At 34.2% G+C, this 27,060-nt stretch overlaps 2 protein-coding genes across 5 annotated transcripts in view; one reads left to right on the top strand and one right to left on the bottom strand.

Moving 5' to 3' along the window:
• Window positions 1-10,527, top strand: part of VRK2 (VRK serine/threonine kinase 2) — a 95,629-nt gene extending 85,102 nt beyond the window's left edge. The window contains exons 13-14 of one of the 3 annotated variants that reach the window (XM_064494474.1): window positions 9,886-9,966; window positions 10,165-10,527. In XM_064494474.1, the coding sequence (XP_064350544.1) occupies window positions 9,886-9,966; window positions 10,165-10,494 (411 nt within the window). In that variant the 3' untranslated portion in view covers window positions 10,495-10,527. The remainder of the gene's footprint in view (window positions 1-9,885; window positions 9,967-10,164) is intronic. The other 2 variants (XM_031467077.2, XM_031467078.2) reach the window with 2 other exon arrangements.
• FANCL (FA complementation group L) overlaps window positions 10,462-27,060 on the bottom strand; it is a 62,355-nt gene continuing 45,756 nt past the window's right edge. The window contains exons 8-14 of one of the 2 annotated variants that reach the window (XM_064494475.1): window positions 16,265-16,415; window positions 13,897-13,980; window positions 13,375-13,420; window positions 13,218-13,299; window positions 12,263-12,379; window positions 10,891-10,962; window positions 10,462-10,719 (exon numbers count right to left, since the gene is read on the bottom strand). In XM_064494475.1, the coding sequence (XP_064350545.1) occupies window positions 10,612-10,719; window positions 10,891-10,962; window positions 12,263-12,379; window positions 13,218-13,299; window positions 13,375-13,420; window positions 13,897-13,980; window positions 16,265-16,415 (660 nt within the window). In that variant the 3' untranslated portion in view covers window positions 10,462-10,611. The remainder of the gene's footprint in view (window positions 10,720-10,890; window positions 10,963-12,262; window positions 12,380-13,217; window positions 13,300-13,374; window positions 13,421-13,896; window positions 13,981-16,264; window positions 16,416-27,060) is intronic. The other variant, XM_010989755.3, reaches the window with a different exon arrangement.

Below are 27,060 nucleotides of genomic sequence, written 5' to 3'. Positions count from 1 at the left end.
GTATTGCTGGCCTCACAAATTAGTTGAGAGATCTTCTAATTTCTGGAAGAGAATGAATAGAATTTCTTTTTAGATATTTTAGAGAATTCTCCAGTAAAACCATCTGGACCTGGAAATTTCTTTTCCTTTTTAACTATGAATTCAATTTTTTTGCTAAGACTATTCAGATCATCTATTTCAAGAGTGGGCAGACTCTCCTGTAAAGAGCCAGACAGTAAATATTTAGGTTTTACAGATCCCATATGGTCTCTGTTTTATTCAACTCTGCACTGTAGTGCAAAAGCATCATGTACAGTAGGTAAACAAGTGAGTATGGCTGAGTTTCAACAAAACTATTTATGGCACAAAAATTTGAATTCCATGTAATTTTCTAGTGTCACAAAATTGGCCTGCAGACCACAGTTTACCAACCCCTAATCTATTTCATCTTGAGGTAGTTTTGATAATTTGTGGCTTTCTAAGAATTGGTCAATTTTTGTCTAAGTCATTATATTGTTATGTGTAGAACTGTTCATAATATTCCTTTATATAAATCCTCTAAATGAGATTGAAGCTTATAGTAATATGCTTACAAATATCAGTAGTTTATTATGTTTTCTCTCTTTTTTGGCCAGGTTTATCAATTTTATTGGTCTTTTCATAGAACTAGCTTTTTTGGGTTTTTTTTTTGTTTTTTTTTACTATTTTTCTTTTGTCAGTTTCATTGATTCCTGCTCTTGTTTTTATTTCCTTCATTCTGCTATGTATTTATTTTCTCTTTCTAATTGCTTGAGGTGGAAACAAGCCTCAGTTATTGAACTGAGACTCTTCTAATATAAGTACTTAGTATTACAGATTCCCCTTCTAACACTGTGTTAGCCATGTCCCATATATTTTGATATATTATGTTTTCATTTTCATTTAGTTTTAAGTTCCTCTTGGGTTCTTTGACCCCGTCAGAAGAGTTTTTAAATTTTTTTCATATATTTGGAGATTTTCCTTTTCTTTCTTTTAGCTTGATTTATTTATTTTCCTTTTTCTATTTCAGGTGAAAAGTTTAGGCTACTGATGTGAAACTTTTTTTTTCCTAATAAAATTACTTAACACTATAAAGGGCCTACTAAATTCCATTTTAACTGCATCCCATAAATCATTATATATTGTATTTTAATTTTGTACTCTCCTGTGAGACTTCTTTTGATGCTTTAGTTATTAGAAGTGTGCTGCCTAATTTCCAAGTGTTTAAAGGTTTTTCTGTTATTGATTTCTAATTTATATTATTGTCTGAGAACATACTTTGTATAACTTTGTTTTAAATTTGTTAAGGTTTATTTCATAACCCGGGGTAAGGTCTATCTTGGTGAATATTCCAATTGCAATTGAAAAGAACATGTATTCTCCTATTTTGGGGTGGAGTGCTCTATAAATAATGGTTAAATCCCATTGGTTTGTGTGACCTAACCTTGTTGTCCGTCTATCCAGTAATTACTGACAGCAAGGTTTTCTAGTTAGGAGGATGTGGAATGCCGCCTCTTTGCAGTCCTTAATGCATGGTAGTGATGGTCAGTAGGGCTCCTCCCTGCAGTATTTGAGGCCAGTGGGAAGCAGAGGTTTACTTTCTCTTTGCCGATGTCTGCTTAATGCAGCGTGGGCACTGTCGGTGTAGGGCTCTGCTGCACAGTACAGAGTCTGGGGTGAGGGATGGAGGCACTGTTTCTGCTTGTGTTAATGCAGGGAAGGATAGTCTACAGGGTGCTGCCCTTTGGTCTCCATAGTACGTGGTAAGGAGGGAAGTGTGCCACCTCAGTAGTACAGTTTTGGAATGGTTGACAGGGCTGTCTCATAATTTCCATAACACCCTGGGGCAGGGTACCACCTTGTTAGTGCGGGGATGGTCTGGTTGACAGGGTTCCACTCTAGTCTCCTTAGTGCTTGGTGGGGAGGAGTAAGTGCACATCCTGATTATTAGCACAGGGCGGTGTACTTGATAGGACTCACCCGTTTCCACAGCACCTGGTCAGAAGTGGGAGGGGTGCGGTTTCTTTCATGGTGTGCACCTAGAGTAGAGCAGGTGTAGTCAGAGCGTTCTGTACTGTAGACCTGGCTTCTCCCTGGTCCACTGTTTGGAGAGAGCAGGCTTTTTTTTTTTTCTTTTTGTCTATGCATGTTGTTTTCAGGTTGTAGGCTGCTTTATGGCCCAGGTTTGGATGCACAGGGGGATTAGGGAAGACTCATGATTAGTTCATTTCAAGTCCTGATGTCCCTATCCAGTCCGCCTTCTATTAAACAACTTTGAGGATGTTCTATTAGTTCCTTTTTGTCAAAAGTCATTAGTTATAATTAGCAGAAAGTATAGAGTAGAATATTTCTCTTGTCTGGAACCAGATGCCCCTCACCTTCATTTTGAAGGCTTCGCTGGGTATGGAATTTTTCATTCCGAACTTTAAATATGTTGTTCTCCTGTCTTCTTGGGTGTGTTTTTTAGAAGTTAGTAGGTATTCTTATCATTAATCCTCTGTCTCTCTTCTGGCTGCTTTTAAAATTTATTTTTTAATCTTTAGATTTTCTAGATCTTTGGTTGTCTTTGTGTTTATCCTGCTTTGAGTTCATTGAGCTTTTATCTGTGGGTTGACATTTGTCATCAAATTGAAAATTTCAGCCACAAGTTGTGGCTCATACTTCTGAAATCCCAATACATGCAAGTTAGACTGCTTTACCTTTTCTTACAGATTCTGAGGTTCTGTTCACTTTTAAGATCAGTCTTTTTTATCTTGCTGTACTCCAGTTTGGATATCTTCTTTTGTCTGGCCTCTACTTGATTGTTGAACTGGTGGTTAAGCCTAGCCAGAGAATTTTTCATTTCAAATATTGTGTTTTTTCACTACCAGAAGTGCACTGTTTTTCCATTTCTCTGTTCACTTATTATGTTTAACTTTTCCTTTAAGTCCTTGAACATATTTATGTAGATATTTTATCCCTGTTTGATAATTCTGCCATCTGGTACATATATATGTCCATTTCTGTTCTTCTGTTCTCCTAGTTATGGGTCACATTTTCCTGCTCCTTATGTGTAGTAAAGTTTTATTGTGTGGTGAACAGTGTAGATGCTAAGTTCTTAAGATTCCAGGTTTTATAGTATTCTTTGAAAGAGTATTGTGTTTTGTCCTGGCAAGCAGTTAACTTATTGGTGGTTCAACTTGATCATATCCTGATTTCTGTTTAGGCATTTTTGGACTGGTCTAAAATAAGTATCTTAAAGTATGGCCTTTCTGGGGTCTGGGTTGTTTGCCTTTTCGTAAGAATCACAGCCCTGGTTGTTCGCTATACCTGACAAATTGCTTCATAAATTCTGTGCAGCTGTATTGTTTTGTATTCAATTTATAGGCTTTTATAGCAGGAGGGGAGATCTGATACCCATTATTAATGGCCAGAACTAGAAATTCTGAACTGGAGTGTTGATAATTTCATAGCTTCCTAATTTATTCTAATGTGCATTCAAGACTAATAACCACTCCCAATGCAGGATTTCTTGACAGCAACATTATTGGCATATTGGTTAAAAACCAACGCTCTGACAGAATAGACTAATTTATGCCTTATGCTGTTGCTACTCAAAATGAGCTGTGCCAGCCAGTTGCACAGGCATCACCTGGAGCTTCTTAGAAACAGAATCTCAGGTCTTACCTCAGACCTTGTGATTGAGATCTGCATTTTAACAAAACCCAAAAATGATTTGTATGCTTTTTCTAATGTTTGTAAAATGATGCCATAGACCAGGGGCCAGCAAACTTTCTCTTAAAAGGTCAGGTAGTAAATATTTTAAGCTTAAGGTCCCATCTTTGTTAGAAAATTCAGTGCTGCCATCATAGTGTAAAAGGAGCCATGGACAGTACATAAACAAATGGGTGTGATTGTGGCTGTGTTCCTGTAGAACTATTCACAAAACAGGTAGCCAGCCAATGAGCCACAGTCTTCTAACCCAAGCCATAGATCTTTCCCAGTCGGAGCTCTCAGTAAACTGAAGACAGCTAAATCCCTTGACGAGTGCCTTCCCATTAGACATCATTTGTTGTTGCTTAGAGACAAGGTGTTCAGATTACACAGGAGATGATTCTATCTTGAAATTTTAGTAGTTTTTCTGTTCTCACCTAGATAGGGATTACCAAAGATGGTCCACTTCCACTTCCAGTTACATGTAAATGCAGCTTAAGTTAGTTTACCTGTGGCTGGTAATCAGCCTTCAGAATTATGATTTGATGGTTTCTTTCTTTTTTCTTTGTGGAAGAACAATGCTTTATGGGCCTACTGGAATAACCATTAATTCATTTTACCTTTAGTGAAAAGAGCCGACAGAATTTTAGGAAAATTGCATTAGTGTGACTTTGTTAGCTCTCAGGCAATAAAGAGTAGTTTATAGTTACCTGACTCTCAATTTCTTTTTAATAGAAAAGCTAAAAAGCCTTTAAGACATCTCTTTTGACATAGTGAAACTAATTTGTATAGACTGCTTGATTTCTTTTTGCCTAGATTAGTGTGAGCATCTTTTCCTGGATCAAATTTGTTTAACTAGAACCCATTTGTTTGTTTTTGCTTTTATATACATTACTCCAGCAGCTGGCTTCTTGTACTTTTTCAAGATTTTTTTTGGCTATTTGGGTTCTTTTGTGTTTCCATACAAATTTTTAACATTTTTTATTCCAACTCTGTGAAGAATGTTGTTGGTAATTTGGATAGGGACTACACTGAATCTGTATGTTGCCTTAGGAAGTATGGCCATTTTAACAATATTGATTCTTCCAATCCAAGAACACGGTGTATCTTTCCCTTTGTTTATGTCATCTTTAATTTCCTTCATCAGTGTCTTACAGTCTTCAGTGTAAGGGTCTTTTACCTCCTTGGGTAGGTTTACTCCTAGGTATTTTGTTCTTTTTGGTGCAATGGTAAATGGTATTGTTTCCTTTATTTCCCTTTCTGCTATTTTGTTGTTAGTGTATAGAAATGCAACTGATTTCTGTATGTTAATTTTGTATCCTGCAACTTTACCAAATTCATTGATAAACTCTAGTAGTTTTCTGGTCACTTCTTTAGGGTTTTCTATGCATAGTATATCATGTCATCTGCAGTGACAGTTTCACTTGTTTCCAGTTTGGATTCCTTTTATTTTTTTTCTTCTGATTGCCATAGCTAGGACTTCCAAGACAATGTTGAATAAAAGTGGCAAAGGTGGGCATCCTTGTCTTGCTCCTGATCTCACAGGAAATGCCTTTAGCATTCCCCATTAAGTGTGATGTTAGCTGTGGGTCTGTCATACATGGCCTTTATTATGTTGAGGTATGTTCTGTCTATGCCCACTTTCTAGAGAGTTTATCATAAATGGATGTTGAATTTTGCAAAACCTTTTTCTGCATCTGTTGAGATGATCATATGGTTTTTATTCTTCAATTTGTTAATGTTGAGTATCACATTGATTGATTTGCAGATATTGAAAATCCCTGCATCCCTGGGATAAATCCCACTTGATCATAGCGTATGGTCCTTTTAATGCATTGTTGGAGTTTATTTGCCAATATTTTGTTGAGGATTTTTGCATCTTTATTCATAAGTGTTATTGGCCTGTAATTGTCTTTTTTTTTGTGCTATCTTTGTATGGTTTTGGTATCAAACCAAAACCATGGTGGCCTCATGGAACAAGTTTGGAAGTGTTCCTTCCTCTGCAATTTTTTGGAATAGTTTCAGAAGCACAGGTGTTAACTCTTCCCTAAATGTTTGGTAGAATTCACCTGTGAAGCCATCTGGTCCTGGACTTTTGTTTGCTGGGAGGTTTTTAATTATTGATTCAATTTCTGTACTGGTAATTAGTACCTTTCTAAGAAATTGTCCATTTCTTCTATGTTGTCCTTTTTGTTGACGTACAGTTGCTTATAGTAGCCTCTTATAACCCCTTGTATTCCTGTGGTGTGAGTTGTTAACTTCTCCTTTTTTATTTCTGACTGTAGTAATTTGAGCCCTCTTTTTTTTCTTGATCAGCCTGACTAAGGGTTTATCAAATATTGTTTATCTTTTCAAAGAACCAGCTTTTAGTTTCATTGCTCTTTTTTTTTTTTAAGTCTCTATTTCATTTATTACTGCTCTAATCTTTTTGACTTCTACTAACTTTGGGGTTTGTTCTTTCTCCAGCTGCTTCAGGTGTAAGGTTAGGTTGTTTGAGACTTTTCTTGTTTCCTGAGGAAGGCTTGTTTCACTATAATCTTCCCTTTGAGAACAGCTTTTGCTGTGTCCCAGAGGTTTTGGATTATTGTGTTTTTCATTTTCATTGGTCTCAAAGTATTTTTTGATTTCCTCTTTGATTTCTTCAGTGATCCATTGGTTGTTTAATAGTATATTGTTTAGCCTCCGTGTGTTTGCATTTTTTTTTTCTTGTAGTTGACTTCTAACCTTGTAGCTTTGCGGTCAATTCAGGAGAATGTTCCATGTGCCCTTAAGAAGAATGTGTATTCTGCTGGTTTCAGATGGAGTGCTCTATAGATATCAATTAAGTCCATCTGGTCTAATGTGTTATTTAGGGCCTGTATTTCCTTATTGATTTCCTGTCTGGATAATCTGTCCATTGATGTAAGTGGGGTGTTGAGTTCCTCCACTATTGTGACTGTTGATTTCTCCTTTTATGTCTGTTAACTGCCTTATATATTGAGGTGCTCCTATGTTGGGTGCATATATATTTACAATTGATATATCCTCTTTTTGGATTGATCCCTTAAGCATTATGTAGTGTCCTTCTTTGGCTCTTACAACAGTCTTTTAAGATCTATTTTGTCTACTCCGGCTTTCCTTTGGTTTCCACTTGCATGGAGTATCTTTTTCCATCCCCTTTCTGCTTGCATGTTCTCTAGCTCTGAAGTGGGTCTCTTGTAGACAGCATATATATGGGTTTGTTTTCATATCCATTCAGTCTGTGTCTTTTGGGTGGAGCATTTAATCCATTTTCATTTAAGGTAATTATCAATAGGTATGTTCTTACTGCCATTTTGTTAAATGTTTTGGGTTTGTTTTTGTAGTTTTTTTTTAAGTATATTTTTATTGAAGTATAGTCAGTTTACAATGTATCAATTTCTGGTGTAAAGCATAATTTTTCAGTCAGACATGAACATACATATATATATTCATCTTCATATTCTTTTTAACCATAAGTTACAAGATATTGAATATAGTTCCCTGTGCTACACAGTATGAACTTATTGTTTATCTATTTTATATAGTAGTTTGTTTTATATAGTAGTTAGTATCTGCAAATCTCCAATTCCCAATTTGTCCCTTCCCACCCCATTCCCTCCCCTGGTAACCATAAGTTTGTTTTCTATGTCTGTGAGTCTGTTTCTGTTTTGTAAATAAGTTTCTTTTCTTTTCTTTTTTTAAAGATTTCACATATAAGTGATACCATGTATTTTTCTTTCTGGCTTACTTCACTTAGAATGACATTTTCTACGTCTATCCATGTCACACTGCAAATTGCATTATTTTATTATTTTTCACGGCTCAGTAGTATTCCATTGTATAAATATACCACAACTTCTTTATCCAGTCATCTGTCAGTGGACATTTAGGTCGTTTCCATGTCTTGGCTATTGTATATAGTGCTGCTATGAACACTGGGGTGCATGTGTCTTTTTGAATTAAGGTTCCCTCTGGATATATGCCCAGGGGTAGGACTGCATATGGTAAGTCTATTTACAAGTCTTTTGAGGAATCTCCATACTGTTTTCCATAATGGCTGCACCAAACTACACTCCTGCCAACAGTGTAAGGAGGGTTCCCTTATTTATTGTTTGTAGTTCTGATTTGCATTTCTCTGATGATATTGAGCATTTTTTCATTTGTCTATTGGCCATTTGTATGTCTTCATTGGAGAATTGCTTGTTTAGGTCTTCTGCTTATTTTTAGATTGGTTTTTTTTGTTTTTTTTTTCTTATTAAGTTGTATGAGTTCTTTGTTCTTTTCTCATGCTTTGATGACTAGAGAAGTTCCTTTAAAATTTACTGTAAAGCGAGTTTGGAGGTGCTGAATTCTTTTTCAGCTTTTCTTTATCTGTGTAGCTTTTGATTTCTCCATCCTGGATAGAGTATTCTTAGTGGTAAGTTTTTCCCTTTCATCACTTTAAATATATCATGCCACTCCCTTCTGGCCTGAAAGGTTTCTGCTGAAAAATCAGCTGATAACATACAAGGTTGCTTTTCTCTTACTGATTTTAATATTCTCTCCTTATCTTTAATTTTTGTCAATTTGATTACTATGGGCCTTGGTGTGTTCCTCTTTGGGTTGATCCTCTTTGAGACTCTGTGCTTCCTGGACTTGGGTAAGTTTTCAGTTATTATGTCTTCAGAAATTTTCTCAGGTCCTTTATCTCTCTCTTTGCTTTCTGGGACCTCTATAATGTGAATATTAGTGCTCTTAATGTTGTCCCAAAGTCCTCTGAAACCATCCTCATTTCTTTTCATTCTTTTTTCTTTTTTTCTGTTCTGCAGTAGTGATTTCCACTAATCTCTCTTCTAGCTCACTAATCCATTCTTCTGCCTCATTTAGTCAATTCTTGATTCCTTCTAGTGTGATATTTATTTAAGTAATTCTATTCTTTAACTCTATTTGGGTATTCTTTATATTTTCCAACTCTTTGCTAAAAACTTTGCTCTGTGCATCTATACTCCTCCTGATTTCTCTGATCTTCACCATCATTATTCTAAACTCAGGTAAATTGCCTATCTCCTCATCATTTATTTCTTCTTCTGGGATTTTATCTTATGCCTTGTTCTGCAAGACATCCCTCTGCCACCTCATCTTGTCTGTCTTTGTATTTTTAGGTAGGTTAGTTACGTTTCTCGACCTTGGAGAAGTGGCCCTCTGGGATATGTCCTATGAATCCCAGCAGTACACTCCTCTCTTGTCACCCAAGGGTCAGGGGACTGTTGTTTTCTTATTTCTGGTGGATGAGGCTGCACTAGAGGCTTATGCAGGTTTCCTGGCTGGAGAAGCTTGGACCTAGACCTCCGGTGAGTAGGGCCATGACTAGAGGTGTTTGTGGCTTAGGAAGTCTGCTCACAGGTGGGGCTGTGTTGTTTGGCCTGAGGCTTCGCCTACAGGCTGTCAGGTGGGGCTAGGTCTTGTTGCTAATGATCCAATCAAGATGTCAGCCTCTAGGAAAGCTCGTGTAGGTGAACATTCCTGTAATACCCACCTGGGTGAGCTGCAGCCATCCCCTACCTCCCCAGGAGAACTTCCAAAACCAGCAGGCAGGTCTGACCCAGGTTCCTATGAAATCACTGTCTCTGGATCTGGCGCATGTGAGATCCTGTTCTCCCCTCCCCAGTCCCATGGGGCTCCTGAAGTTAAGCCCCACTGGCCGTCAAAACCAGATGTCCTGGGGTGTCTTCCTCCCAATGCTGGAACCCTGGACTGTGGAGCCTGACATGGGGCTCAGAACTCTCACTCCTGTGGGAGCGCCTCTGCAACTTAATTGTTCTTCAGCTTGTGGTTGCCCACCCGAGGGGTATGGGGCCTGATTATATCGTGAGCACGCCCCTTCCTACCTTCCTGCTGTGGTTCCCTCTCTGTTTCCAGTTGAAGATCTTTTTTCTTGATGGCTGTTCAATAGTTGGTTGTGGTCGTGTTATAGTTCTGTTGTAGTCGCAAGGTGAGGCAAGCTTATGGTCCCAATACTCCACCATCCAAATAGTTTTACCGGGTCACTGGTTGGCGCCACTCTGTGGGCACAGAATACTTGCACCAGTACCTCTAGCATTATTCATTATTACTGACCAAAAAGCCTTCTAATTGTATGACAGTCTTATCCCTAAGCCTGGTTTTATTTTTGTCTTCCAAAAAATTCATTTTTTTAATATTCTGTCCTATTTTTAGATTGTAAATTATTTAAGAAATGGCCTACTTACTGGTTTCAAAGAACCAGTCAAATTAACCAGATTTGGTTGTTTGATGTTGGTAAGTACTTTTATATATACACTTGAACATAGTAACTTCAGGAAAAATAAAAAGCACTCAAAAACTTAATCTTGTACAATTTGATCTTGTATAAAAAGTTTTACTTAGCATTCTTATAGAGTACACAAAATAAATACTTTGATAACTCAAACCTTACACAGCTCAAATTTAACACACAATGTATGTATTTGCCCATAGGAAAGCACAAGGAGAAGACAAAAATACTGTGAGTCTCAAGAATGTCTGAATGCAGTAAAAAATTCTCCACAAATATCCAGCTGTGTACAACTCCCAAATTCATTTTATGAACCCCATCAATATTTTACCAGTCCAGATATGTTCAGTAAGTCAAGATCTCCATCTTGGTACACAGACGCTTCTACAACTGATATGGAGGTCACAGAATTAGAAAGTTCTACAGGACTCTGGCATACTCTTAGTGAAGAGACAAAATCAGATGTATATTATTATGGCATCACCATTGTTTTTCTTTTCATATTAGTATGTCTTGCTTTATACTTTCTCTGAAGATATCAAATAAAATCCTTTTTAAGGTTTCCAGTTTTTCACAGAAATGTTGCATTCTTATTTCAGGGTTTTCTCCCAGACATTTTCAAGGTAATTGGCTTATAAAAAGAGAATGTTTTAAATTAGAAATGGTGTAATGATACAGTTTGGAAAATACTTTTTAAGTTTCATATCACCTAAGAAATCTAGATAAGGGGTTAACCTTTTTTTGATCAAAGGAGAAATCTGAAAATTAAAATGTTGATAGGGACAATTAGACATTTTCTGTTTTTTAAAAATACATAGATTAACAAATGTTTCAAGAAATTTTATATAAGCTGACATACTATATAGATATCATCTAAAACACATTACTAAAAGCTAGGCACATTTTATGAAATGTAATAATTTGCTTACCTTACTACAGTATGGACATTCACCAAATATGATGTTAAAACTCTGTCTACTAGTCAGCAGTCCTCTTAACCACTGAAGATTTTTAAAAATAAAGGGAGCAGTGTCAGCATGATTTCAAAATTACAGAAATTCCAAATATCATTTCCTTTCTGAGCACATTATATTTTTATGCCAGATTTGCCTTCTTTATTCTTTTACAAGAAATAAGGGAGACATTTCCTGAGCCAATACCTAACTACTAAAATTCTGAATAAAAAGGGAAAACCAGTATGGATGTCAAGGTCTATGCCACTATTTATAGGCCCTTTTAAGAATCTGATGAAAATAAAGCCATCTTCTCTACCTCAAAACAGATATACACAAAAATAATGCATTTAAGTCCATGGCGTTCACAAACCCTACTCAAATCCGTTAATCACAAATTAAGAACTCCTGCTGTAAAATATAACATAGGCTCTTGAAAATTTAGGTCTTAATTCTGGTCTTAATCACCAATAGTGGGTTAATTCTCAATTCATTAATTATAAGCATGAGACAGTCCATTTTTAAAAATTAAATGAATATTCATTATTACAAAAGAAAGTACATGCTCCCTTAAGAGTATCTCTATAATTAGACTTGGTATTTTATGATTTTATATAAAGTAAATTGACATCTCTACCTAAGTTCTCCATTGTTACACTGCAGATAGCACCGGCTGCTATCTTCAATCACAAAAATCAAGAGGTGATATTAAGGAAGTCTCTGAAAACTGAAAACACTATATATAACTGCAAGGTGTTTTGTACATAGATGCACATATAGTTAATCATAAGTCAACTCTGGCCCAAGATGAGTACTACAGAGAGCAAATGACTATAGACAGGAATGAAAGCAGATTTTACGGGTAATCAATAGTAAATAAAATGTCACTGACTTAGTGTTGTCAGATATTCAGATCACAAAATGCTTTCTTCTCAATACCAAAAGTAGGACTATTACGTTTATTCTATACATACATAAAGCCTGAAAATTAGTAAGTACTCCATAGTGCTAGCTCCCTTTACCTTACTGCTACCGTTAATCTCACCTGGATGAATATACAGCGTTTACATGAGACACTTACTGAAAGATTCCAATTACCATCAATTTAATTTTCTATGCATCAATAAACAGTCCATGAATATATTCTAGATACATTTTCCCCCTTCTTGGATACTTTAGGACACTTCAAAACTCATTAGTAACCATGATGAAGAAATGAAGCACACGGCATTTGGAATAAACCGGTAAAGGAGCTAAATCACTACTGACAACATGATTTAGATTCTGTATATTTCAAATACTCATACTTCCTATGCCACATTAGTCTTGCTGGTATTTTTAGTTTTACCTCATATAAGCATATTTGATGGAAAGACTGTCCACACTGTGAATTATCACACACGTGATCAGGAATGGCACCATCAAGTTGATAGGCATAACAAATTCCGCAATCCATAGAAAAATCCTTCAAAAGAAATACTTATAAGCATATGTGTTCAAAATTTACAAGGTGAAATTTTAAAGAAACGAATATGGTATTAGATATTACATTTTTATAAAATATTTATAAAGGTTAACTATATTGCTAAATTATAGAAAATACAGTCTATTTAACACCTTAGAAAAGCTACTTGTAGAAGAGTGCTTCCTTTTTCATCCAGTAAATAATATAGATGTACTAAAAAAGTCTATTTTTGGCTCACAAGATGCTTGGGCTTAACTAACGTTCCCAATTCGTACATCAATATAATGCCACTATAGTACGTAAAGACAGGAAATGACATTCCCTAGTGACTAGTTACAGAATTTTGAAGTTTGGTATAAAGGCAAAGGAAGAAAACATCCCCACCACTTCAGTAGTCTACATCCTCAGCAGCTTTGTCAAAAATCAGTTCTAAGTTTGTTTTGCTGTGTAGTGGTGTCTATTCAATTTTTAAAAACTGTACTGCCATCCTTCACAAACACTTCTATCAAGCTAATTAAAACTTTATTTCAGTCACCCATAAGCTGACAGTATAGAAAATCCAAACATCTCATTAGCTACATTGGACCTTTCCCCCTATTTTTAATACAGATGTCTGTCATTAATCACTTCACTGCTACGAAGACCATGAAAAAACTTATAACCACCAATGAAGGTTAACAAGTTCTTCGATGCAACTGTTGCTTACAGTTCAGAAGTCTGTAACAATATTCTTCCAGTTCCTTTCCTTTCAGCCCCATTTTTCCTCTAGTGTCTAAAAGAACACTTAACTTTCATTATGCAACACTGTTTGGAGTATCAAAGCACTGATAAAACTTACAGATTTTTCCAGGATAGCACGAGCTGGAAAATCAATTTCTAAAACATCTTTCAAATTTTGTAACAGACTATTTTCTGGATCCCTAAAAGCATGAAAAAAATTGTTACTGATTTGTAAAATCATTAAAAAGTAAGAATTATATGGCAAAGATACCTACCACAAATGTATGTTTCTGCTCAGCTTAATTCCCAGGGGTTTTATCACTTAAAATATTAAAAAAAAAAAAGTTTAATAATTTAGGGTTTGCTGCTCATTTTGTAAGTCACATTTGGCACAGAATTTCTTTTTATTGAGCTTAACTGACAATACTGTATTACAGTTTTAGGTGTACAGCAGAATGATTTGGCATATGTGTACACTGCAAAATGATTACCACACATTCACAACTATCACCATGCAGTTAAATTTTTTACATGGGATAACTTATAAGATCTACTCTCTCAGCAACTTTGAAATATATGTAATATTGTTAATTACAGGATTTGTTTCCTAACCACCTCAATAAAATACCTAAATCATATATATTATATATTCTAAAAACACAGAAATACACAGTTCAAAATTAGACATTTTCATTTAAAATAATTACCATTAATACGTTAATAGAACACTATTTAATTACAGTGGTAGACAAAGATTTTGTGATCTGTTAAAAACGTTTAAGCCTGAGGTCTCATACCATGGTCAGCTCCAAGAAAGCAGCACTCAGGAAGCATAGTAGGATGTCTGGGGTCTACCTCTATATTTATCGAAGCATTATTCCCTAGAATAAAAGAAAAGTAAAGCTTTTAGGAGTAGTATAGTGATGTCATAAAACAAAAACTAAAGGAGTATCTGGGTACTTATTTCACTGTATACCCAAGGAAAGATTAATCAATTGTTTAATGTACAGTTTTTTATAAAGGTAAAATATATTACTAATTCAATTTAACTAAAAGAAGTAAATTTTAAAATTTTGATCATGACTAAAGACTTGGGAATCCTAAGTTTCAAAAAACAGCCAATCCATAAGTTAATATAGATTGAAATTCTGGGCAGAATTCTATTGAAGTTTAAATTAAAAATTTCTATAGAGTGACAAAAGAAGTCTTTAATATAAAAATTCCAAATCACAAGTTTAAGAAATAAAGATCTAAATGACATCATGACTTTCTTGAAAAGTAACAGAAGAAACATAAAAGACTAAAAATACAACAAATGGTAAAAATAAATGTTTAGGATTTGAGTTTTATGAAGTTTTATGAAAACATTTTCTGAATTTTTTTTATCACCATGTGAAGCTTTCCTATATAAGTTCAGAGTTCAATTCATGTTAATTTTTTTGGAAACTATTCTTTTAATAACAAAAACAACTTAGTTTGCAGAATCTAAGAAAAAGCTATTTCTACTTGGCACTAAATTCTTTCATAAATTTTAACTGTAGTATAGTACAAATTTTGTAAATTTTACTGCTGTTTTTTGAAGGCACATCGTATAAGGTTAGTACATGTAGTTTAAGGTTAATCTGGATTTCATTTTTATGGTAAAAATGTCTTAATAAGTTCTATACACCACAGCGTAAGCCTTTGGCCAAAGTTGGCAACAATATAAATAGAATTATTACAGATCTAGCAAGAAGGTAATCAAAGTAAAACAGAAAATGAGTACAAGTAATTCAATGAGAAAAACAAAATTACAAAAAGTTAACTTATGATCTCATTGGTTAATGCATTTTTTACCATAAATATAAATTCCATGTTAGCCTTCAGCAATGTCATCTTCTAATGGCTCCAGAAAGTACTTTCACTTAACAACAATAACTGTATTAACTAATTAATTAATAAATTAACTATTAATTAACTGTATTAACTAATTAATAAATTAATTAATTTGCTGAAAACTTGGTCCTAAAAAGGCTAATCAATGCCTGAAGGAAAAGAGGTAAATATTGAAAGAGTGACTAAAAACCAGGTTGTTTATGCTGAAGGATGAGAAATATAGTAAAAAGTATATTTAATCATAACCTGATAAAAGTAATTGGTTTAACGGGACCATTAAGATAATAAATTACACTTCTTTGAAGAAAATGTTTTCATTTTAGTATCTACTTGTTCACAAATATCCTGTAATTTGGTTAATTATTCCAAATGAAATACTGTTAAGACTTCCTCAAACTGGGTGAGGAGCAGCACTATCTGCAGAACTGCTGCACAGTGACTTCACTCTTCTCGTAAGAACATGCCACACTTTTCCCCCGGATCATCTATCATGCCTGAGTAGAAACTATAAAAACTGCTAATTTGGATATGACTGACATCAGAATTCCAAAATATCCTTCATAACTATGGTATTTACTGTGAACTCAAATATAGTCTAAGACATCTAAAATCTTGAGAGGCTAAATTCTAAAACTGACTTCATGTACTGCCTGCTCATAATGAGAATACACAGAACAAGCATTTCATAGTAAAGAGTATGGTAATACTGCAAGGAATGTATTTATGGTTATTCCACATCTTACTAATTTCATGTATTTAAAGAAAATACTTAAAACATATTCACTTATTGTTTTGCAGTTTTCTGTTTACTCTTCGGTGGGTGCACAGCCCACTTCAGGTTCTTTTACACTCCTCTATATTTTTGTCAGAAAATATCACCAGACTTGTTCATACTAATCTTAACTAGTTTCACAGGTAAGAAGACTTAAGTATTTCTAACATAGTTTTTTTCCCTAAGTAATCAAAGTTTAGAAAAACCTGTCCGACTATTTCTGTGCTAATTAAAAGCTAATTAAACACTATCTCTGAATGCTACTTGCATTGATTGGATCATCACCTTTTATAATGAAACACCTCAGTACTTGCCCTTTCTACCTGAAATATTTACATTTAAATGCATGGTAATAAAAGAAATCACAGTTCATCCCCAAAAGTTTTAATAGTTGACTTCATACAAAAAAAATTTCACCAAGAGTCCAATGTTATCTTAGATTCATTTTCATATGTAATACAAAATATAATCAAACACCTAAAAAAAAAAAATACCTCCTTAATCCTCTTTTCCCCTACCTAATGCAATTCTGCGTGCAGTTGCACCCCGCGTAGGTCTTTCTGGCTCAAGTACCCAAGTCTTCTCATCAATTTCATCCATAACATCCCAGAATGCCTTCAGTGATTCTAATGCTGCCAAAAACTGACTATGAATGCTTATTAAGGAGCTCTGTGAAAAGACAGGTGAGAGCTGAGTGAGTTGTTTGACACTCTATCAACAGCAGATAATCTTTCACTTAAAATACAACTCAATTTACAAGTTTTAAGCTCTATTTCAGGTAAAACTAGTACACAGCTGTCAACTCTCCCAACTTCATCTCTCTTCACCACTACCAGTGTTGACAGTATTCTTTTTGATTATCACTGGACTGTGCACCTTATCAAGAAAGAACTTTTTAAAAAACTGTATTTATTTTTATTCTGATGTATTTTGTACCATTATGTATGGAAAAATAACAAGAAGGTATGTATATACAACTTTCTTAACATATATAATATATATATTTAGCATAGTGCCCATAAATTTTATTATGAAAATATTTTTGCCCAGTTATCAAGTTAAATGCAGTGCTAGTTGTAATTTCATTAAATTTCTTTTAAACATTATTAATAAATGCAGACTTAACTAGGCAAAGAGTATGAAAAGGTTTTACACATTTTTTTAAAGAATTCAAACAAATTACAAACAAGATTTGTTCACACGTTAAACTTTTAGCCAATCTCTGAATTTAGCATTTCAGACATTAATCCTTTATGGGAGTTAAATACATTTTCACTAAATGGTAAGAACTAAAGCCATCACCGATTTTAAAAATCAATTCATAATTACTTTCAAAGTAAACAGCTTCTCATAAAATAATGTGATACAGTTAAAAGATACAACTAAATATATAAAAAGCAAGCAAAACTTTAACAGTTTAAAAAAGAATTAAAGAATTTATTTATTGTTTCAAATAAGCAAAATATATTTAAAAAGTCACTGAAAATACTACAAATATATTCATCCAAAAGAACTGATACAAACCAACAATGCAAGAATATGATACACCCTGAGTAAGATGAAAATAGTGAACTCACTTCCTTACTGTATTTTGTACTTAAATTCTTAAAACCCAGTCAGGGTTTATATGTAGATGGATTCATTGCTCAGTTTCACAAAGCTAGTTTCAACTCTTCTAACCTTCTATACACAGAAAAAAGTTGAGTAGGAACTAGCGCATAATGTCTGAAAATAACCTTTTAGGACACTGAGGGTAGAAGATTCTCTTCTGATATACCATCCTTCTCTACAAGTTTAGGTGCCAGAATCCAGAAATCAGAAAACTAAATTTCCAAGTTTTTTTTTAAACTATGAGCTGCACTTTATTTCCTCTTTCACTGAATGCACCACCATTCTCTAGATACCTAAATAAGAAACAAGTTTTGATCCCTGTAGATTTCCTCTTATACCTAATAAATTCAGTAAGTTAACATAAGGCCTAAGTCTATATTTAACATATTTCTTAATAACTCTTTATTCTAGTATTATTACATGTTATTAAAATAATCCCCTATTCTTATTGCCATATTCACACTTTCCATCCTTGAGTTCAACTACCTTACTGCAGAGTACTCTATCTAAAATATAAAACCAAACATAACAGTCGCCCTCTTAAAACCATTCAAACCAACATTGGAACTGGATTTTTTCCCCTGTAGTCATAGGCCCCTGAGGCCCATTATTTACATTGTGATTACGTTGATTTTTTTTGTATTCCGCAAACCTTATAATCATAATTTTCTGCTTTACAATAAACAGTTGAAGTGCAGTTGTTCTCAAAGCGGTATTTTCTTTTTTGTGATGCTACCATGTAATGAAAACAACACAAGTACCAGAGGCTATTCAATAAATTTAAGTAAACTGAACTATTTGACATAAAAAAATAATCACTGATGACCTGCATCATTCTATTTATTAAGGCCACCATTATTTACAAGTAGCTTGCAAATTATGTTTTGTTATTAGTGATTAAAACCACAGTTCTCTATCATGACTTGCAATTAATATTGTTTAATATGTATGCATAGATATGTTTACATAAAGTAAATTGAAATACTTTCTGTGGGTAGATCTACTAGTCCAAGGTTCAGTAAACATCTCTCTCTGACCATTCCCAAATTTGTTTAGGCCAGATGGAGAAGTCCAAAACTACTCAGCCATCTCTATACAGATGATAACTCTATGGCTGTCTAACCCACACAGCATACTCGGATTGCTCCAAGCTGATCTCATCATCTTCCCAGAGAAATAACCCCTTCCAGCTGGTTTTTTTCTTAGTGAAAGGGGATACTACTTGCCCTATTACTCAAACCAGGAATCTAAGCACAGTTTCAAGTAGATTACTAAGTTAACTTTCTGACTGAATTTCCTTCCTTTCGTCATAGCCCCCTAAAATGTATTATTTACATTGTAATTAAATTGACTTTTGTATTCTGTAAATCTAATACTACAATTTATTTGCTTATAATAAAATAGTCATTGATTATTAGATGCAAACATAATCATCAAATTTCTGGGTAGTATGTTGGGATTTTTTTAGTAGCTTTATTCAGGTATAATTGATAAAGAACAGCACATATTTAATGTGTACAAGTTGACGGGTAGAAAAGAGGTATAAATGGAAAGATAAGTGTTAAAGCAAGTATGGTAAATGTTAACTATAGAATCTGGGTGATGTATATATGAATATTCACCATAAACCTTTTTAATGTTTCTGTATGTCTGAAAACTTAAAATATTGGGGGGAATTATATAACTCATGTGAGTTACTTATTATAACCAAGAAAGTTAATTAAAATTATTTTTTCTGAATTAGGTTATGGACTAATTTTTTTTTCAAATATTCAATAACTGATCTCTTTACATAAATCTTTAAATCTATATATATTTAAAACCATCTCCAAAACAAAACACAAATATGTCTTCTGAGAAAAGCAGCTCACTGTATAAGGCGAGTTATAATCTTTGCAATGTCTGTGATAGGCATTCTTAACCAGAGAATCATAAGGTTGGGTTAAAAAAATGCATCTTTATATTCTCTAAGTAAAATTTAGTATTTCCTTCAACTATGGATATAGATACCAAACTACAGAAATGGTATCAGTACCTGTAACTTTCTCTACAATAAAAATCATATTGCATTCACTTTAACTTAGAGAACTTAAACACTAATATTGAGATTTGATTCTCAGCCATTCCTTTTTTTCTTTCTGGTGGCGTTTTTTTGTTTCTCTCTTTTTTTTTTAATTGGCATATAGTCAGTTTACAATGTTTTGTCAATTTTTGATGTGCAGCATAATGTTTCAGCCATACATATACACACACAGATTCCTTTTTTAATTGATCTTGTTTCAATGCAGCATTGGCATTGGGAATTTTAAAAGCTCCCCAAGTGATTCTAACGTGCCGACAAAGTTAAGAACCACAAGTGGAACAATGAAGAACAGCCATCCTTGTTACAGTCTAAATGTTACCAGAGTCACATTTCTAAGATTCAAGCTAATGAGGGAAAATAAAGGTATCCTTAAGAATGTTTACATCATAACATTAATTTCAGTGTTTTTTCACTATTAACATTTAAAATATTTTATTTTTGCAACCAATTTTGAAATTTTGAGGGAGTATACAATAAATCTGTAAAAATGGAATGTATTTTATAAAATTAGACCTATGGAAAAAGTTTTATTTTGTTGTACATGGTTTTAAGTGGAAGCTGTCTGGGTCAAGAATCAAAGAATGCATGTCCTCATTTACATATACTAAGTTACGCAAAATCAAATTAAGTAAATACTACAAAAATGAATTATGTCTTAATTCAATCCAGCAAATATATATAAAGTGTCTAGTAAGTGTTATGCTCTATAGCAGATACTTTTTCTAATCTAAGAAAATATAAGATGCAATACAGTATGTTAATTAAGATCACAGACTTGTAGTCAAATCTTAAATCTCATTCCTAGCTTCACTACTTCAAACCAGTTGCATCTTTCTCAGCAAATTAATCTCACTTGGCATCTGTAATATAGAAATACTGTTAATCCTTATAAGATTTGAGTGAGATAATGTATATGAAATGCTAAGTGCTCAGCGTACTGTGTATGTTTAAAAATTGACAGCATTATTAAAAGACGTATGATTCCCAGAGTAATTCACAGCCCATGAAAAAAATGTGTATCATATTAGACAAAGGATTAACACCCTTAATATAAAAGGGTTAGTGAAAATCAATAAAAAATTCATATATATTTAAAAATGGAGGACAGAGTTTCCTAGAGAAAAAATTCACATAATAAAAAATACTCAGCCTAAGTTCAGACATTATACCTCTAATGCAAAATTTCAGGGTAAGAGAAAGAGAAAAGGTGAGCAAAGCCTCAAAGTTGCAGGATGGTGAGAAAAATGAGGTCTACTGGACGGGAGTCTGCTTTCCGACAGTAGCTTTTCCTTCAATACCTGACGTAGCTCAGTTCCACGGTACAGCTTCTCTCTTATAGCACTCCCGTTCCCAGTCACTGCTCTATCACTAAAGAGGTGAGCATTCAGTAGGTCATACAGGACTATGATACATGCTCTTAACCCATCCCAGAATAATCAAAAGTGGGTTTGTTCTGATTCAGGCCCAATGATTTTGTTCCAAGACTTCACTGATTCCTGGGGAGTATGGTTTTAAAACAACCCTTTTTATGACAACTTTTATTTTCTTCTTTGTACTTTTCCATACTTCCAACAATAACAATTATTTGTATAATCATAAAAGTATATGTAGAAATAGGAATAAATGGTCTGTTAGTCATCCTTTCATTTCATGCCATGTACAGTATAGTGAAAAATACACTAAACTTAACTCAATGAAACTAGTATTTCAGCTGTGTATCAGGACTGTGTTAGGATCTCTCATACAAAGACAGAAGAATCCAGTTCACCAAAAGGTCACCATTCTAATCTTGATGGGTAACAAAGTATTTGATCAAGACATACTGTCTCTTGAAGTTTTAACACTGTATAAATGGGAATGTGAGGAAGATTAAGTTCTAAGGTGACCACCAGCTCTAAAAGTTGATAACTCTGACTTTGAAAATCCATAAAGTAGGTGATTCCATCCACTTAAAAATACGTATTTCCTCTCAAGATGCCAAGTACTGTAACATACTCCCATGTATTTCTAAATCAAGTTTATAAACATTTCTCATTCAAATTATATAAAAATAAATAATTTATATGATTCACTGTAGAGCAATCATTTCCTCTTGAATCAAAAGAACTTTCATACCAGAATCAAAATATTTGGATTACATTACATTTTATATTCCCATGTATTTAAGGGGAGAAGCCAAAGATGCATTACACAACTACTATTATTTTCTAAAATATAGGGGAAAAATTTCAGTCTTCCAAAACTTTTGGAATAGGTTTGAAACCACAGATTTCTAGTAGGAATAGCAAGGTAATTATATAGCTTGAATATGATGAAAATCTAAAAAGTAGATCCAGAATACTGCAACTGGTTAATTCATTAATCAAAGGAAAATGCCATTCTTTTTTGCATATACACATAATACCATGATTGAAAGAAATAAAATGGAGAAAAAAAGATGTAAGACAGAAAAGAAACTGCAACTGCAGAAGGAAAACAATCAGCAGCAAAACAAAACAAAAATTAACTAATTTAAAAAAATAACACACAGAAAAGGTTTAGTGCTCCAAAAGCAATGAACTGTCTTGCAGAGAAGAAAAGTATCCCAGTAACCAAGATAATGATGCAGAAGCCTCTCATCTAAGCTGTGCTGTGGTGAGAAGGGGTAGGATGGAATGCCAACCCCTTATCCTTAAAGCATCAAAAAAAAAAAAAAAAGAGAGAGAGACATTCTGAGAAAGGTAGAAAACATAAAACAAGGTGAAAAGAGTACATTCCATTCTACCTACTCCAAAGATTTGCCACACAACATGTTGAAGGCATACTAATCACAACATTATTTTATCTATGTTTCTTTCAGTCTAGCTGACTATTTTTATATGGGGTAGGGCAGTGACAGGAAAAAAAGGCACAGACTAACCACTAGACATTGGAAAACTACATCTATAACATTACATGCACTGTGAGCACAAGAGCTAAGTTTAACGGGAGATATTCACTAAATAAAATGATGTACAATCTTCCTCTGTGAAATACAAAGGTCAGAAGAATAAAAATGTATTAATCTCAAAGAAAAAAACTGGCATCTCGACATGATTTGAAAACAGTAGGCATAAAGATATGAAGAGATCAATTTAATGTTAGGTTCACCTAAGGCATTTAATGAAATTCTCGGCACTGAAATCAGGACACCTGGGCTGTTCTGTATATAGGCTTCTCAGTCAGCAGAACTGATGAGATCTGGTGAGATCCCTGCATTGGTTCACTGAAAATTTCTGAACACAACTGAAAAGATTTCTGAACAGTCTGCTCAGTATGATAGACTTGGCATTTAAACCCTGAGATCTTGAACCATAAGAAAGTTATCCACTCAAATGTCACCAAATCATGACCTTACCAAAAAATTAAAAGGCATATTCTATTTCCTAACTAGTTTTAAAATGCAGAAATACAGTCTGTTTTGGAAATGCTTGCCAATTTTTATTGCTGTAAAGTGTGATGAATGAAGTACCCCAATATTTGAGCAGGAGAAGAGCAAGTTGGTTATTCTTGTTCATGCTTAATAAACAATCAGAAAACTATGTTATATCAGCATTCTATAAAAATCTCGAAGGGTATCACATTTTCTTATGAAACATAGCCAATAGGGAAGCAGATGAAAATGTTCTTACTAGCTCCATGGCTGAGAGGATGTATATTAAGTGAAAGAAATGAGTGGTCTGGTTTCCACTGTCACCACCCACTGATGAATTTTTTATACGCTTAAGCCTAAAAACTCTTTTCAACTCATTCAGTACATTACTGAAATGTTAAAAAAAAAAAATTTATATTTGACAAAGAAACTAGGTAAATAAGTACAAGCTAAGAAGTTAGTGGCTATAGTCCACTGTTACATAGAAGCTGCATAAAATTGTTCAAATGGTGGTGCTAAGTCAAAGGAAGCTGATGGCAACTCTTTGTTTTATAAGTTGAGTTCTAAAAGGGCCCGCTAAGTTATAATGCTTTTAGATCACATATAGCTTGCACAGGGTTTGTTCAATCTCGAAAAAAACAAATCAAGCAAAAGGCAACTATCAGGATTTTTTTTAAGAAGGTAAATTTCAATAAGAAGCACAAAGTCTACACAGGAACACATCCTCTTTAAAAATAAAGTGTGCCAATCTACACATGGCAAGGGTCCCAGAGGGAGAAGAAAGAGCAAAGGGGATTGAAAAGGTATTTGAAGAAATCATGACCGAAAACTTCCCCAAACTAACGTTTCATTGTTTAGATTTTACGTTAAGTGTATGATTCATTGTGAGTTGATTTTTATAATGAGCTGAATTTCATCATTTTTTGCATACAGCAAATTACTTCAGTCCTATTTACTGAAAAGACTGTCTTTCCTCCACTGAACTGTTTTTACACCTTCACTGAAAACAGTTATATGTATATACAGTTCTATGGGTATATTTCTAAATTCTCTATTCCAGTGATCTATTTGTCATATTTTATATTAATACTACATTGTCTTGATAGATAGGTTAGTATTAAAGGTAAATTTGTAAGTCTTGAAATCAGGTGTTATTAGTTCTCCAATTTTCTCCTTTTTCAGTTTTTTGGACTATTTAAGCTCTTTGCATTTCCAAATTAATTTCAGAATCATTTTTTCAATTAAAAAAATCGGCTGGGATTTTGATCAGGATTGCACTGAATCCATAGATCAATATAGAGAGAAGTGACTGACAACAATGTGGTCTTCTAATCCATGAATATGGTTTATCTCTCCATTAACTCAGGTCTTTATTCAACAGATTTGCAGACACTTCACAAAGATACATGGATGACAAGCATTTAATATGTTCAACGTCACTGGTCATTAAAGAAATACGAATTAAAATCATAATGAGCTACCTGTTATAATGGCTAAGATGAAAATGATAGGACATACCACATGCCAGCAAGGATGCAGAAAAACAGGAACTCTCAAGCACTATTCTGGAGAATGTTAAAGGGCACAACCACTTTGGAAAACTGTTCAGCAGTTTCTCAAAAAGTTAAATACACCCTTCCTATATGACCTAGCCATTCCACCCCTAGGTATTTGCCAAAGAGAAATGAAAGCCTATGTTCATATAATGGCATTCACACAATGTTCACAGTAGCTTTATTTATAACAGTCAAATCCTGAAAATAAGTCATGTGTCCATCAACAGGTAAATGAACAATACCTGGCACATTCATACAAAGGAGTACTACTCAGCATAAAACAATGAACTATGACTGCATGCTACAACACTGACAAATCTCTAAGTATGCTGAGGAAAGAAGCCTCACATAGAAAGGTTCATAGAATTATGTAAAATTCCAGAAGACATCGGTGGTTGCCTAGGAATCAAGGGGCACAAGAGGGCCAGAATGGTGGGATAAAAAAGGGAAGACGGAAACCTGGTTGATGTGGAAATGTTTATTATCTTGATTGTGGGATTGATTTCATGGGGGTAAACATTTGTCAAAGCTCATCAGATTGTGCACTTTAAATATGTTCAGTTTATCGTATATCAATTATACCTCAATAAAGCTGTTTAAAAAAAACACTCATTCTGATTTCTGGACAGTAATGGATCTACATAGCAGTACCTTCTCTGAAGTAGATTTCTCAACATTTAGAAGCTTAAAAAATTACTAAATAGCAGCATTCCTAATAGAAAGGACAAAGGCAGAAGAGTAACTTCATAAACCCACCACTTAGAGAATAAAACTTTATCACTTTTACATGTATACACAGATATATAAAATGTGTATATATTGGAGAAGGAAGGAGGAAGGATATATCTGGGAACTAAGATGTTAGCTATTCCCCCATAAATGTTATTAAATTATGTTAAACTAGGAAAGCACTTAAGCAGAGAAGTGTGAACACTGCCAATCTCAAAATGTAACGCTTATTATCTTTAAAAGCATTTTGTTACTTTTATAATACCTGAAGTGATATAATAATGTCAGTCACTTAACCAGATCTTAGAGCATAATATCTTCATCTTAAGTACTATTATTTCCAGTATTTTAATAATTTTCTTGCAGTCCCGGAATGTGATCTTTTGTGCTCTGATGACACTTAAATTAATAGCATAATTTTCTGGTACTTGCAACAGTTGCTTTCCATTCTGATTTTTTTATACTTTCCTATAATATGTGCAGATAAATCCTCTAATAATCATTTTTGTCTTTATCTCTGAGGAATTCAAAAGGCTTCAATAGAATAAGGGAATATCAAGAGATTAAACTTTTACAGAAATGTAATTTTAATATTAATTGCAATATTCCCAATCAGATATCTTTAAAGAGATATATCTCTTAAATACAGTTCATTTCATCTTATTTGCAAGCTTCATTAATGTTCTCAACTCTTTCTATAGGTATCTCAATAAATAAATCTATTTAATCAAAGGTTGTTCTGTCACACAATCCATAAAGAATGCATCACCTCTTCTTCTTTTTTTTTGTACTATTACTGACCACTGATGATTTAAAAGATTTGCTACTATTTTTAAGTCATGTGGAGAGTATATCTGCCCACAAAGTTAAATGAAATACATTCAATGTGTAGCCATCACAGAATGACTACAGCAATTCTATTAACAAAAAAGATAAGGGACGGAGGGAAAGAGAAAGGAAGGGAGGGAGAGAGGAAAGAAAGGAGGGAGGAATAAATAAATACCTGTCAAGTTTATGCAGAGAATGAGTAGGCACTTCCAGTTCAGTCCTAAGCTACCCTATATTGTAGACCATTAAAAAAAAAAAAAAAATCAAGCCAATCAGTAGAGGATTCTGGGTAGATGCCTGAGTAGAAAGCACCAATGACCTGTATCCCAATGTAGACAACAAATGTGCTGACAGAAATCTGTCTGATGTAACTACTCTGGAACTCTGGAGTCTACGGAAGGCTTGCAACTTTGGTCAATTTCAGCTCTGAGCTTCCCAGGGGCTACCCATCACCCAGCTCCCAGCCCCATGACAGGCAGCCCTGCACACACACACAGCTTATAGGAGCCAGAGTGCGCAAAAAGGACCTGTCTTTCAAATATCAGGGATCTGTGCTCTGATGGCGGAATATTGCTTCTAATCTCAGAGAAATGAACAAAACGGCAGTTGGACATTGTTGCTGAACCTCCTCCCACCACTGCAAGTCCCTCCCTCTCCTGCAGAAATGTCTGGCAGAGTATTTAGGAAGACGGGGCTCTTTTTTTTCTTTTCTACCCTCGTCTTCATTTTCCCCTTTTGAATGTCAGACATTAAAGACTAACATTCAAAAGCAGCTCAACTGGGATGAGTGAAACGGATGAGGAATGTTAAGAAGTACAAACGTCCAGTTACAAAATAAGTGAGTCATGAGGATAAAATGTACAGTGCGGAGAATATAGTCAATAATATTGTAATATCTTTGTATGGTGATAGACAGTGACTAAACTTACAGTGATCATTTTGCAATGCACAGAAATGCTGAATGACTATGTTGTGTATAATAGTGTTGTAGGTCAATTACACTTCAAACAAACTCATAGAAAAAGAGATCATATTTGTGGTTACTAGAGGGGAGGGGTGGGTGGAGGAGGAAATAGACGAAGGTGGTCAAAAGGTATAAACTTCTAGTGATAAGAA

This window comes from Camelus dromedarius, chromosome 15 (assembly GCF_036321535.1).
Source record: "Camelus dromedarius isolate mCamDro1 chromosome 15, mCamDro1.pat, whole genome shotgun sequence".
NCBI classification, from domain to species: Eukaryota; Metazoa; Chordata; class Mammalia; order Artiodactyla; family Camelidae; genus Camelus; species Camelus dromedarius.
This window is presented reverse-complemented; position numbering and strand designations above follow the sequence as displayed.